The 15,242-nt window shown below is 36.4% G+C and overlaps 1 protein-coding gene across 2 annotated transcripts in view; it reads right to left on the bottom strand.

The window, feature by feature from the left end:
• scube3 (signal peptide, CUB domain, EGF-like 3) overlaps positions 1-15,242 on the bottom strand; it is a 168,496-nt gene that overhangs the window by 94,515 nt on the left and 58,739 nt on the right. For both annotated transcript variants that reach the window (XM_056233995.1, XM_056233996.1), the window contains exon 4: positions 5,576-5,710. In XM_056233995.1, coding sequence (XP_056089970.1) covers positions 5,576-5,710 — 135 coding nt within the window. The remainder of the gene's footprint in view (positions 1-5,575; positions 5,711-15,242) is intronic.

Here is a 15,242-nt window from a genome sequence, read left to right as displayed (position 1 = left end):
TAAACAGCACGATACAGAACTACGTGTGTGTATGTGTGTGTGTGTACTCATGTAAGCCATACGTCCAGAGAGACCCTCTGAAACAAGCGAGACTTTAAGACGAAGGAAGCAGTTTTTTATTACTAAGCAAACATTTCCCAGACCACTGCAACAAAAAAAAAACACACATGGGCTGACATTCATGAACTTTAAAAGCTATTTGTGTTGTGCAGGTGTGAGGAACCAGGGAAAAAAGCAACAAAACGGGAACTACAGTAAAACTTGTAACCGCGTCTGTGATGCAGTATCCACGCAACCAATCAGAGCTGATAGACCAATGGTGAACCTCTCCAGTGCAGTTACTGTATTAGGATTAAAATCTACAATGTTAATTATTTGACTGTAAATTTACAATAAATTGCAGGTTACCAGTTGCATGACTTTCACACTAAGTTACTGTATATCATTTTTACAGTAAATTATTGTGAAATTACAGTTGTATACTGTGACTTCACAGTAATTATGCCGTCGCATTACTGTGATTTAACAGTAAGCAGCTGTAGAACTAATTTATTTAACTGTGAAATTACAGTTGGTGTCTAGTATTACTGTAATTTAGCAGTAAGCAGCTGTAGAATTAATGTATTTAACTGTGAAATTAGTTAGTGTCTAGTATTACTGTAATTTAGCAATAAGCAGCTGTAGAATTAATGTATTTAACTGTGAAATTACAGTTGGTGTCTATGTATTACTGTAATTTAGCAGTTAGCAGCTGTAGAATTAATGTATTTAACTGTGAAATTACAGTTGGTGTCTATGTATTACTGTAATTTAGCAGTTAGCAGCTGTAGAATTAATGTATTTAACTGTGAAATTACAGTTGGTGTCTATGTATTACTGTAATTTAGCAGTAAGCAGCTGTAGAATTAATGTATTTAACTGTGAAATTACAGTTGGTGTCTATCTATTACTGTAATTTAGCCGTAAGCAGCTGTAGAATTAATGTATTTAACTGTGAAATTAGTTAGTGTCTATGTATTACTGTAATTTAGCAGTAAGCAGCTGTAGAATTACTGTACATAACTGTGAATGTCTATCTATAGGTACCATTTTTATGACCCTCATTTTTTTATGACCAGCATTTTTACAATGTTTCGTTGTTCTCTGCTCTCCTTTAAAATATATTTTTTTTCTAATTTAACGCACAAGATTTCCAATGTAAATTTCCAAAAAATGCTTTGTTGGACACAGCCTAAATTAAAAAAGTAAAAAAAAAAGCATTATAGGTTGACAAGTACTTGAGACAAATCAAAAATCGGTGTGAAATAAAATCAACATGATGGCATCCGCAAGCCTTTTCTTCCTCCTATAATGTGACATTTCCAGGGAAAACAGAGTATTGTTATTATTTTTTAAATACACTGTAAAAAATGAATCATGGGTTTTGTAATTTTAATTAAAAAAATGAAGGTGATAATTAAAAATGTTTTGTATATTTTATTATAAAAACTGTGGTTCAGTGTTGAATAGAAAATATTGAGAACATTTCACTAATAAAACCAAGAGATACATTTTCCAAATTTGTTTAAGGAAACATACACAATTTTGAGGCTTGAATTGAGGAACCGATTAAGCTGATAAAATTAAGGAAAAAGGGCTACCAATTTATTTTAAGAGAATTAGCTCAATTATGCGGTTTTATTTAGAGACAACATTGTTAGTTCCCAGCATGCTTTGCACATGGCTGGTAATGGAGAGGAAATATTGAAAGTAAGTGTTATTTTATGTGTTTTGAGTAAAGGGAAACACCTGTTAATGTTTAATGTTCAGTTATGTTTCACCTTTGAAAGAACTTCTATTATGTTGAAGTTTTGATCATTACCATTGTGCAGAAGTGTAGGGCTTATAGCAAGGTTGTGAATAACTGCATGTATTAATACTTTAAAAAGTGTGTTGCTTTGTTCGTTGAGTAAAAACTTTGCTATAATGTTAATGCAGTGTTTATGTGCTGTGCTAGCAGCATGCAGTCTTTTAATAATGCTATGTTAATTATTAATGATTAAAAAGGATAATGATACCCACCTAACATTATATTTTAAAGGCATTTTAACATTCAATACGCCTTAATTGGAATTTATTAGATTCTATTTTTATTTACACGTGGTTACAATGTTTACTTGTAGTGGTAACCGTGGAAATCTGCAAAATATTATAGGCCTAGTTAAACTATGATCACTGTAATGTTAATTTTCATAAGGGACTGCCAGTGCCATTATGTGTAATATTGTTACCATCCTTTTTTTAATTAAATAGCAGTTTTTACAGTGTAGGCTTGAGTTTGCAGTGTGTTGTTGAGAGACGTGGAGGCTGAAGGTCAAGCTCACCCTCCAGTGCATCTCCGAGACACGATGAATTTGTGCCGTAGAGTCTGATTGGACGCACAACCTTTGACATGAACAAGAAAAGCTATAGGACGCATGTTCCCTGCGGTCAGTGACAGAACAGACCCCAATTCTGCATTCGACACCCAGTGACGCTGTTGGATTATCAGGTTCTCCGCGTGACATTACAGCACTGCCTCGAGCACACACAGGCCTTCACTTCCTACAAGCTTATTCTCCACTTCTGTGTCCATCTGAGAGACTTCATCGGTTATTTAAGAGCGTGTTTGTGAAGACCAGCAGACAGCGCATAAAAATGCAATGACACAACATAGATCTATACGTCTGGAAATCATCTGTGCAGCAAAGCATTCGACATATGAATTTATATCAACCAAAAAAAATCCCCTATTTGCAACATCTGAGGTTGAATTTTTTAATTACAATTATTTTAATAAAATGTACGATTATAATCATCATATTTTACAAATATGTATATTCAAAGTTAAAAAGTTTTTAATAATAATAATAATATTTCAATAAAAGGTAAAACATTTTTTTTTAAGTTTTAATATTAATAAATATTTAAAATGTTTCATATTAATACTTAAAAATATTATAGAAATATTTTTAAAAAGTAATATTATTATTATTAAAAAAAGTTAAAACGTTTTTAATAGTATTAATACTTCAATAAAAAATAAATAAATTGTTTAATATTATACAAATTAATAGTAATATTAATTTTTAAAACGTTTAAAAAAAATCAATAATATTAATATTTCAATAACTGAACAAGTCATTTGCATTTTCATGGTTCTGTAATGCTGGTCAGTGGTCACATTATATGCAGGTAAACAATTGTATCATAATTTTTTTATCTTTAAATTAAAACTTTAACATCGTTTTTTAAATCGTTTCTAACATTTTAAAATTGTTTTTATTTTTCAAATTATTTCTTAATTTTAATTTGACATTTTTACCTTTTTAAATAATTATTGGCTAACTCATGAACCCCGGTTTGAGGCCTCCAAGAGGTTTTAATCTGGGAGCAATAAAACTAATATTAACATGAAATATGAGGGATTAACAACGGTATTTATCAACCTCATTCCAACAGGAAAAAACCCCGACCGAATATAGACAATAAAGGCCTTGAAACATACGATCCAAGACTCAAATAACAGTGTGCTTATGAAACGCAAACATTGAAGAGTTCAGCGGGACAAAAGCTTCTCCTGAGATTCGGCTTTACACTGATATTGTTCATTCTCAACGTAAACGTGTTCAGAACCAAATTCATGCTTATACTTACTGAATATTATGCAGTGTGTAATGTATACAGACTACTAGTTTAAAAAATACAGAGTGAAACAAAAGCATGCTGTCATTAGTGTTGTACTTTTACCTAAAATGACACTATTAAAACCCCATTTTCAGTTTTTGATCAAATAAAATAAAAGAATAAAATAAAAAATAAACCAAACTAAAATATAATATAATATAAACCAAAATCATAAAAATAAAATCAAAATAAACCAAAATAACATAACATAATATAAACCAAACCAAAATAATAAAACTAAACTATAATATAATATAATATAATACAAACCAAATTCATAAAATAAAAATAAACCAAACTAAAATAACATAACATAACACAACAAAACCAAAATAAAATAAAATCAAACTAACAAACAAATAAATAAAAGATGAAAAACCTAAAAACATTAAATTAATATTAGAAATGTTTCTATTGCAACTAACTGGCATATAATTAGTTTTAAGCTAACACTGAATTAAAAAAGATAAATATAAATATATATATAAATTTTTTTTAATAAACAATAAAATAAATATAATAAAAATGACAAAAGCACTGAAATCTACTAAAACCTAGACTAAAACTAAAATAAAAAAATAACATAAAAATAAATGCCAAATCATTAAATAATACTAAAATAACACAGGCTGTCACATGACCATTGCATATGAGTGGTATCAAGTGATTTATTTATGCAAATGAAATTGTTATTTTACATCTCTGATTTAATACTCCAATCAAATAATGAGACATAAAGAGATTCTTCAATTGCATTATGAGACACAGTTGTGTTTTTGCTCGGTTGTATAATGCACCGTTAAACAAATCTAGAAGGTCATCCAAATGTTTAATGACAAGAGAAAAAAAGTACTATACACTGCACTGTAAAAAGTGTTCAGTGTACTTACTAACATTTAGTAAACCAGTTGCCTTAAAATTAATAAGTAAATAAACGTAATGCTTAATTGAAAAAATTAAGTTATGTGAACCTGACAATTCCACATTACTTTTTTTTTTCAATTAAGCATGACGTTTATTTACTTAATAACGGGTTTCCTCAATTTTTTTTTACGTTAAAGCTGCAGTCCGCAGTTTTTCCTCTTTGTCTCCATCTCTGTTAGAAATCTGCAATTGCAGTCATTCGCGGAATTATCAACTTTACGTGAGTTGTACCTCGACACGGCACAGCGCGGATGAACACAATGTTTGAGGAGAGTGTGTGTGTGTGTCAGTCACCGCGCCGGTGTGGATACTGGCATTCAGAATCACAGATTACTCTTTTTGGAAGTATGACCAACATAATAATTTTCACCCTTAAACGTCATCTGAACAAGTAAGTAACATTTAACCACTTTGCATTAAAAAAAACATTGCATTAAAAAAACATTGCATTAAATCGCGCTGATTAAATCTAACGATCGCTTATCATATCACGTCAAACCGTGCAAGTTATACTTTGTTCTCAAATTGTTAATGTTAACAACGTCAGCATTGCGTGTCTACATTTAATGCCCTTCCGATATTTATCCTTGTTTTTCCATGGGCCGGTTGCAGTCTCTTTTTTTCTGTAGCCACTCCGAAGTCTACTAGCCGAGACTCTTCTTTATGTGTACAGATGTGTGTGTACAGATGTGACGTAATGACGCAAAGACATGGTCGAATTTCCCGCAGAAATCCACCAGTACCACTGGAGTTAAAAACATTATTACAAGCTTACCGCTTTGAATCGAGCGAAGGCAAGCAGAGAGTGTTGAACACTGGCTGGTTATGTACTTGCTTTTGTACTTATCATTTTTAACCCAAAAAAGTTACGGACTGGAGCTTCAAGTCCACTGATGACTCTTTCCAGTGCGCTCAGATGTTACCTCGTGCTGAGATGCGCGCTCACCTTTGGGCCTCTGGATGCAGGTGTGCTGGTTGTCGGACAGCAGAAACCCGTCTCGGCACCGGCATTCATAACTCCCCATCATGTTCACACAGATCTGCTGGCAGCCACCGTTTCCTTCTGAGCACTCGTCCACATCTGACGGGAAAACAGTCACATCACTAGAACTGTGCCTATTCATTTATAACAATATACACCATCATTCAAAAGTTTAGGGTCGGACTGTAAACCCTAACGCCAAAAATAATACATTGGTTTGAGTAGGACAAACTGAAATTAAACTAATTAGTTGTCAAATTAACTTTTATGAGTATTTAGCACTTTATTTTTCTTTCAAGTTCACAGAACTGATATATTTTAAGTAAACTGAACTGTTTTATTGTTTTGAGTTTTATGGAATTATTTATTTTAATTTAGACGAACTTAAGTTTAAAGGTGCTCTATGTATTTTTTTGCGGCCTCTTGTGGTGATGTTTCAGATTGCAACAAGAGCGCTCGTGCTCGTGTGTATGTGCGATCTCAAGAGCGAGCATTCACTACCGGCCACACGGAGACTTTCAACGCAACGACGAAAGCATCACACAACATGCTGGAAACTCATGTAAACTCCCACTGCAACGTTACAATAATAGGCTACTTTTATCAGTTTGACGTTGAACTAATGCTCCATGCTCGTACCTTGATAACGTTACATTGACTGCATTTAGCCGACATGTGGTGTTATCTAGCATAGCCTACGGCATTTCACTAACTATTCGTGTATCTTTCACAATCAGCAATGTCAACATAGGTGAATGTATAATAATGATAACGAAAACGGTTAGTGAACTAGACTGAAGAATTTCAGTGTAACAGTAAGACAGTAGGAAGTAACATTACTGTACTGAACGTGTCTGGAAATGTTTATTATAAACAATATGATAGTAGTGGGATGAGTGACGTTAGACAGTAGATCTAGTACATAAAACAAGTATACATCCTAAAGCACCTACTTTTTCTTATCCTGGAACAGTCTTTTGTATTCATTTCATGTCTCATTTAGTTTACCTTGCTATTTCATTAGAGTTTACTAATAATTCAAAAGCTCTGCCGATGTTGATCCGTGTTTTCGTCCTGAGTCGATCAGAATCACGTTTGGCCTGACGAGCTTCAGCAGATAAAACTTTTTGTTTTTTATATATTTGTGGAGTGTGTGTTGTGCTGGAGGCAGGTCGTTTTGGGGTGTTATCAGACTCATGTCGTCAGCTGCAGTGCCGTCGGTCGCATAGACTGTATATAAAGAGAGAGTCTCGGGAGCGCGCATGCACGTCACATCCGTTGGATTTCACGGTAAATCCGACCCGGAGACTTCACATATAAATATGAATATTTGCCTTCAGAGGTAATAGCAAAACTCGACAAGTGGATCATTGTAATGTGTGATTACAACCCCTTCACACACAGGCAATAAAAAAAGGATTCATTTTAGAAGAAAAGCTACATAGAGCACCTTTAACTGAAACAGCTGGGATGTCTTTTTCCCAACATGCTTTGCCGATGGCACTCGAAAGGGAGAGTAAATGCTCAAATTAAGTGTAATTAAGTGTTTTTTTTTTTTTTGCAAGATTAATGTTAAGTGAGAGATTATTGATTAATGTTTTGTTATGCTAATTTAGAATAATTTCTGTTAATGTTGGTTTTAGGATAGTTACCATCATAGTGACAAGTGGTGCATGCAGAATGATTTGAGAGCAAATAAAACCTTTATTTAGGTGCTACTGTATAACATACTATTGTTAACATGTTAACAAATTACTATGTTAGCAAACTAGCTTGTTAAAGCTAGCTAAGTTTATACAAATTAAAATGTTCACATTGAGATTACATGAAAGTTTTAAGTTAAATGTATGAATTAGTGTACTCAAACATTTCAAGATGTATGAGTACAAAATAAAAATCTGCCAGTTTTGTTTAAACTTTGAATTTCATAATTCATAATTTCAACTGATTGCCTTACATTTTTTGAGTTTTCCCAACTTTTCGGGTTTACAGTAAGATATATTTGATGAAAAAATACAGGAAAATCACTAATATTGTGATATATTATTATAATACAAAATAACTGTTTTCTATGTGAATATATTGTAAAATGTAATTTATTCCTGTGATCAAAGCTGAATTATCCGCATCATTACTCCAGTCTTCAGAGTCACATGACCCTTCAGAAATCACTCTAATATGACGAGAAACATTTGTATTATTATCAACGTTGGAAACAGCTGCTTCATAATTTTTGTGGAAACCGTGATACATTTTTCAAGATTCTTTGATGAATAGTAAGTTCAAAATAACAGTATTTTGATAAAAAGAAAAATATTTTTGTAATGTTATAACTGTTTACTGTCCCTTTTGATCAATTTTAATGTGCCCTTGCTGAATAAAAGTATTCATTTCTTTCTTTTTTTACTTTCTTCATAAAATTATTATTCCATTTATAATAATATAAAACAATTATTGAAGCTTTGAAACTGCAAAACTGCCTCGTTCAGAAATCATCCTATTTTTATCAATTATTTATTATTTATTATAATCACTGACCACTCAACATGTGCATATTAACACCCATTCGACGTGGTTGTGGTGCTTTTTCTCATTTCACATGCAAAGGCTGGCCAATCAATGGGCATGTAAAACTCAATTAGTACAAAATGTTAAATAAAATTAATTACAGGGTATCTGAATATCTCTCTCATACTGTTTGTTTTCTTTCTTGCAGCTCTGATATGTATTTGTGGTGTTGATATGTGATGCAGACGGTCATATTATTATACAGTCTCATTCTGCCAGTCTCTGTGTGAACTTGTGTGTGTGTGTGTGTGTGTGTGTGTGTTGGCACCTCTGCTTTTCAATCGTCTCCACAAGGAAAACTTCATAACAAATAAGGTCTTACTGAAAGCGTAAAAAATGCAGAGAGGTTGCATGAGGGTTAGGGGACAGAAATGTCATCAGCTCAGTATAAAAACACTAGAAGTCAATGCAAAGTCCCAGCGTGATAGAAAAACAAACCTGTGTGTGTTGATAGACTCGCCGTCACAACATGATCATTCAACAGCTGATTCAAAGCCAATACATTCAGACCTGCAGTAGAACGTTAAATGACATGAAGGCCAGTTTCCCAAACTTCCCCAAATCCTAAATCAACATTTCGTCTGAATTATTTGATTGTGTTTAGGGATTAGTCTGTCTTCAACTGATGCCGATTTTACAGTAAGCCTCTCTGAAAACCGAACTGTGGTAACTATGTTTACACCAAAATATCATTGTTACTACGGTTATTGCTACTACTGTACAATAATAATAAATTAATCTTGAATCTCCTTCAAGCAATGTCAGAAGCTTTTATGGTATTGTATTTAAGGACACTATAGTTACCACGGTAAATTACACACACACGAAATTGCCAAAACAATGTTTCCTCAAACACACCTTCTGCCTCTGCCTCGAAATATATACATTTACATAAAATTAATACAATTATTATTAATATTATTTTGAAATCATGTGTCCCAAAACTCTTCCTCCTTGTTCCATGTCCCACATTGTGTTGCCATAATTTACAAAAATAAACTTAAAAATAATAACATAAATAAATACAATACATAACTAAAAAATAAATTAATAAAATAAATAAACCAAAATATAAAATAAATAAATGAATTGCAAAAATAATGTGTCCCAAACACTCTTCCTCCCTGTTCCCAGTCCCGCATTGTGCAGCCAATAAATTAATGAATTAAATTAAATAATAAATTAAATGAATGTAATATATAAATATAAAATAAATAAAAATAATAAACAAAAATTTTAATAAATAAATTACAAAAACAGTGTGACTCAAACATTTTCCCCTGTCCCGCATTATGTAGCCAATAAATTTAAATAAATAAATAAAATAAAATACAAAAAGACATAAATAGATAGATATACACTCACCGGCCACTTTATTAGGTACCCCATGCTAGTAACGGGTTGGACCCCCTTTTGCCTTCAGAACTGCCTCAATTCTTCGTGGCATAGATTCAACAAGGTGCTGGAAGCATTCCTCAGGGAGTTTGGTCCATATTGACATGATGGCATCACACAGTTGCCGCAGATTTGTCGGCTGCACATCCATGATGCGAATCTCCCGTTCCACCACATCCCAAAGATGCTCTATTGGGTTGAGATCTGGTGACTGTGGAGGCCATTTTAGTACAGTGAACTCATTGTCATGTTCAAGAAACCAATTTGAAATGATTAGAGCTTTGTGACATGGTGGAAGTAGCCATCAGAGGATGGGTACATGGTGGCCATAAAGGGATGGACATGGTCAGAAACAATGCTCAGGTAGGCCGTGGCATTTAAACGATGCCCAATTGGCACTAAGGGGCCTAAAGTGTGCCAGGAAAACATCCCCCACACCATTACACCACCACCACCAGCCTGCACAGTGGTAACAAGGCATGATGGTTCCATGTTCTCATTCTGTTTACGCCAAATTCTGACTCTAACATCTGAATGTCTCAACAGAAATCGAGACTCATCAGACCAGGCAACATTTTTCCAGTCTTCAACTGTTCAATTTTGGTGAGCTCTTGCAAATTGTAGCCTCTTTTTCCTATTTGTAGTGGAGATGAGTGGTACCCGGTGGAGTCTTCTGCTGTTGTAGCCCATCCGCCTCAAGGTTGTGCGTGTTGTGGCTTCACAAATGCTTTGCTGCATACCTCGGTTGTACCGAGTGGTTATTTCAGTCACTGTTGCCCTTCTATCAGCTCGAACCAGTCTGGCCCTTCTCCTCTGACCTCTGGCATCAACAAGGCATTTCCGCCCACAGAACTGCCGCTCACTGGATGTTTTTTCTTTTTCGGACCATTCTCTGTAAACCCTAGAGATGGTTGTGCGTGAAAATCCCAGTAAATTAGCAGTTTCTGAAATACTCAGACCAGCCCTTCTGGCACCAACAATCATGCCACGTTCAAAGTCACTCAAATCAACTTTCTTCCCCATACTGATGCTCGGTTTGAACTGCAGGAGATTGTCTTGACCATGTCTACATGCCTAAATGCACTGAGTTGCCGCCATGTGATTGGCTGCTTAGAAATTAAGTGTTAACGAGCAGTTGGACAGGTGTACCTAATAAAGTGGCCGGTGAGTGTATATATAAAAATATATTGATATATTGCCATAAAATTTGGCTGAGAGGAAATAGGCTACAATTTTAGCCTGAAGATTTGGCCTGATTTCAAGGTTTAAGTCGCTGAGACGCACACACACTCTGTATAACACATGATGAGAGACTCTAGCACCACTGACAGTGACATCAGGTGCGTCGAGTTCAACCCGCTTACTACTGAAACTCAACTGTGTTCACAGCAAGGTTCGGCTCCCGTCAAACTGACAAATGTGTGTGTGTGTGTGTGTGTGTTTGTTCTCATTCCAGATGTTTCTGTGTGTCGTCTGCCTCTCTGAGGATGAGACCGCAACCTGATCTCTCCCTTAGATACGTCGCATCAGTGTCAGTCTGTGTACACAAGCTTGCTCTTAATAAACCCTCATGCGAAACTAATTTTCTGTCTATTTGTCCAATGTTACTGAGGCCTTGGGATAGAGTTTCCAATCTAGGCCATTTTCAGCAGAGCCGAGGGGGGAATATAACCATTTCCCAGCGCTCTCATCTCACACACACACACACACACACACACACACACACACACACACACACACACACACACACACACACACACACACACACACACACACACACACACACAATTGTGACACAAAGTTACCTGCATTACATTTCTTGGAACTAAAAATCCTGAGATGACAAAATTAGTTCATCAGAACATACTAGATGTTTAATATGCGTGGTGCAGGAACCAATCGGATGCCATTGTGGACGTGGCTATTGAACGTATCAGAATTAGAAAGGCCAGAAACTTGCTCTACGCAAAAAGTCAACGTATTGTCTTAGCATGCATTTGTATTATTGAAGCAGTAAAAATCAAGGCACTAGTTCCCTTCAAATGTATGAGTCATGAAATCATTTGTTGTTTTTGTCAACGTCTGGAACGTTTAGCTTTGTATGATGATGTGTATGATAAGTTGACGTAATTTCCACTGGGCGGGACATATTGAATGGCTCCTCCCATAAAACTCGAGCGTTTGAGCAACCGTACACACATCTCAAACCTATATTGCTCTGATGTGTCAACGGTCGCTTTGGCCTGGTGGTGTTTATAGCAGAGGGGGCGGAGCTTTAGATTCTAGAGAGCATTTGATTGGACAGAAGATGTGATGAGAAGCTGAAGTCCGCGGTGATGTCATAAAAACCTGTGATCCATTTTAGCGGAAGTGAGACTGTAAGTTTTGAATGCTTATATCTCCTAAATGCGAATGTTGTCATTGTTTTGGAACACACCAGCTTAACCTTAAGGCTAACATATTCAGAGTATAAGCTAAAAAAAACGTACATTTTGATTTCAGGGGGCCTTTAAACTTGATTTTCTAGCAGGGAATATTACAGTTTTGCATTAGAGTGTTATACTGATGACGGCAATCAGATGTGAGACGCTGAGCGTCTACGTTTACTGCTAACTTATCTGTCGGCCCTCCAAGCATTTGGCAACCATTCAACGTATGGCGACACCCATAAGGACTGCTAAACGTTTCCACAGAACTTGCATTAGTATATTTGCATGTGCAGAACTTCACCACGAGACCCTGACGCTTCAAACCCCAAACACCTTGCTCCCGCAGCATAAACAAACCAAAGATTTCCTGCCGCGTTGAGTTTTGCGAAGCTCTCCTGCATTAGGGACATGTGTTATGTGCAGGCCGCGGTCGGCGTCCAAAGCAAATATTTGGAAAAGGAACCGGATTCTGGTGAAACCCGGAGCAGAGCTCATGCTATTTGCACTTAAAACATTTCTTAAAAATTCTCCTGAGAGGATTCATCAGTGTTGAAAAATTCCCTCTCTTTTTCTTTCTCTTATACCTCGTTCCGGTCCTTTCCCCAGTCAGTCCCTCTTTACCTCTTTCTCACTCCATTCCTTCCTCTGAGCCTCGCTGAATGACAATCTATCACTCAAAGGTGAAATTTCTTCCAAATGTTCAAACAGTACTTTGTATTTTTATGGCTTTTAATTTAAGATAATTTGGATAATTATGGCAACCATGGTGGACGTTATCGAGTGCACTCATTTAATCCCACAATGCAGCGCAATAACTGGTGTACAACTGATGCACACTCAACGCCTAAAGAATACCCATAATGCACTGTGAGAATCGTCTGGCCAGAAGATGGCGCCCGTAACTGAATCCTCCATCCATCTACTCATTTTCCAAACCGCTGGTCCAATGTGTGTACAGCATAATATCATACATGTTTAAATTCCGTTTTACAGTTTTTCTCGATTGCTTAAACACATTTCTTGAAACTATGCCTCGTATTCTCAAAACAGTAAACACAAAGCCATAACGTCTCACCCAATTCCCCAAACATCCTATTTTCAGGTCAAAATGAAGCTCTACACTCATAACCATTCACTCTTGCTGAAAAACCAAACTTTGCCCTCAGATAGGACACACAAGCCCTCAAAAATACACACACTACAACATAGTCTTACACACTGGTGCCATAAATTCAAAACAACATTTCCAAAACTGGTAATTCATGTTGCTTGTCATGTTGCATCATATAACAGTAAAAAAGCACACACAAACCTTATTCAAATCTGGAATTGTATTGGAATGGTAAAGAGTGTTGGTACATGGTACATATGATGAACAAGTCTAAGAATGTTCCACATATGGTTGAAATACCATCATTGGCCTAGAAAGATAACATTCTGGGAGTCAAGACTATAAAGGAGAAAGGATGCCCTCCCTTCACTGTCACACTCTGCAGCCACTCTTTGTAACTGTACGAATGCTGGCCTTTTCTTGGAAGAACATAAACCTCATCAAAGACAATTGGAAATGTTTGTCTCTTATTCAGTGATAGAAATCTGTTTGCCACCACACCTCCCTGAAGGTTCTGATGATGGTGAAGCGACGTTCAGGCGATGGTGAAGCGACTCATATTTGGCTGTACTCATTGCCCAGCCTCCCTCATAGTCATACCATGGACAAGGACATGGCCAACTAAAGTGGCTTGAATTTCATCCGAGACTGCTTGTCTTCTTGCCCTTGCCCTTCCTCCTCCTCTGTCTTCTCCTCCTCCTTCTCTTCCTCCTCCTCCTCTTCCTCCTCCTCCTCCTCTTCCTCCTATTCCTCCTCCTCTTCCTCCTCCTCTTCCTCCTCCTGTTCCTCCTCCTCCTCTTCATCCTCTTACTCCTCCTCCTCCTCTTCCTCCTCCTATTCCTCCTCCTCTTCCTGTTCCTCCTCCTCCTCTTCATCCTCTTCCTCCCCCTCCTCCTCCTCTTCCTCCTCTTCCTCCTCTTCCTCTCCCTCCTCGACCTATTGCTTAATTTCTCTGTGGATCCATTGTTCCAAAACTCAGTAAACTGATTTTTATCTTTTATAAAAGATTGTATAACCTTTTATCTATCTATTGAAGGATCTGACTGATGTGTGTTCAATTTTGACTCTTAGTGTTTTCACATGGGTAATTGTGTGCTAACTGAGCTGAAGCTGTGCTGACTTGAGTGAACAATTTTGAATGCTAGTGCTTTCTAAATGACCACGTGGTGTAGGCAATGAGAAATGAAGGTATTTGTGTGTAGAGTTTTGCTGTGACAATTCAACAAATCTGACTAATGTGTCAAAACAGGGGAATAGTGTTCATAGTTCAGTGAAATGGGTGTGCTTTTTGATAAATGGCATTATGGTTTTGAAATTTTAGTTCAAAAGCCTGGTTATAGTGTTTAAGCAATTGAGAAAAACTGTAAATACTAAATAAGGTTTAATTAAGGTTTATACATTTTCCATGACAGAGTTCAAGATAAATCTTTTCATTACTACAGGAGCTGCCAGTTTCAATAATTATTAAACAGCAAGCTCAAACTATGCAAAAGTGTTTGCAAAGTTTGCCTTCCGACACTCAGTGTCTGAGTTCACTCACTCATTCTCATTCACTCCTTCAAGTGAACTATATTAGTGAACTAATGTAGGGAATAGTGAATACGGGTATAGGGGGCGAACCAATGAGGTTCATTCTCGTGTTACGCAGCACGTTTGAGCTTCCTCAAGAACCAATGAGGTTCATTCTCGTGTTACGCAGCACGTTTGAGCTTCCTCAAGAACCAATGAGGTTCATTCTCGTGTTGCGCAGCACGTTTGAGCTTCTGCAAGAACCAATGAGGTTCATTCTCGTGTTACGCAGCACGTTTGAGCTTCACCAAGAACCAATGAGGTTTATTCTCGTGTTACGCAGCACGTTTGAGCTTCACCGAGAACCAATGAGGTTCATTCTCGTGTTACGCATCACGTTTGAGCTTCACCGAGAACCAATGAGGTTCATTCTCGTTTTACGCAGCACGTTTGAGCTTCAGCAGGAACCAATGAGGTTCATTCTCGTGTTACGCAGCACGTTTGAGCTTCACCAAGAACCAATGAGGTTTATTCTCGTGTTACACAGCACGTTTGAGCTTCACCGAGAACCAATGAGGTTCATTCTCGTGTTACGCAGCACGTTTGAGCTTCCTCAAAA

Source organism: Rhinichthys klamathensis, unplaced genomic scaffold (assembly GCF_029890125.1).
Source record: "Rhinichthys klamathensis goyatoka isolate OS25496 unplaced genomic scaffold, OSU_Roscu_1.1 h1tg000386l_1, whole genome shotgun sequence".
Classification (NCBI taxonomy): Eukaryota; Metazoa; Chordata; class Actinopteri; order Cypriniformes; family Leuciscidae; genus Rhinichthys; species Rhinichthys klamathensis.
Note: the sequence above shows the minus strand (reverse complement) of the source record. Positions and strands in the feature narration are given on the sequence as shown.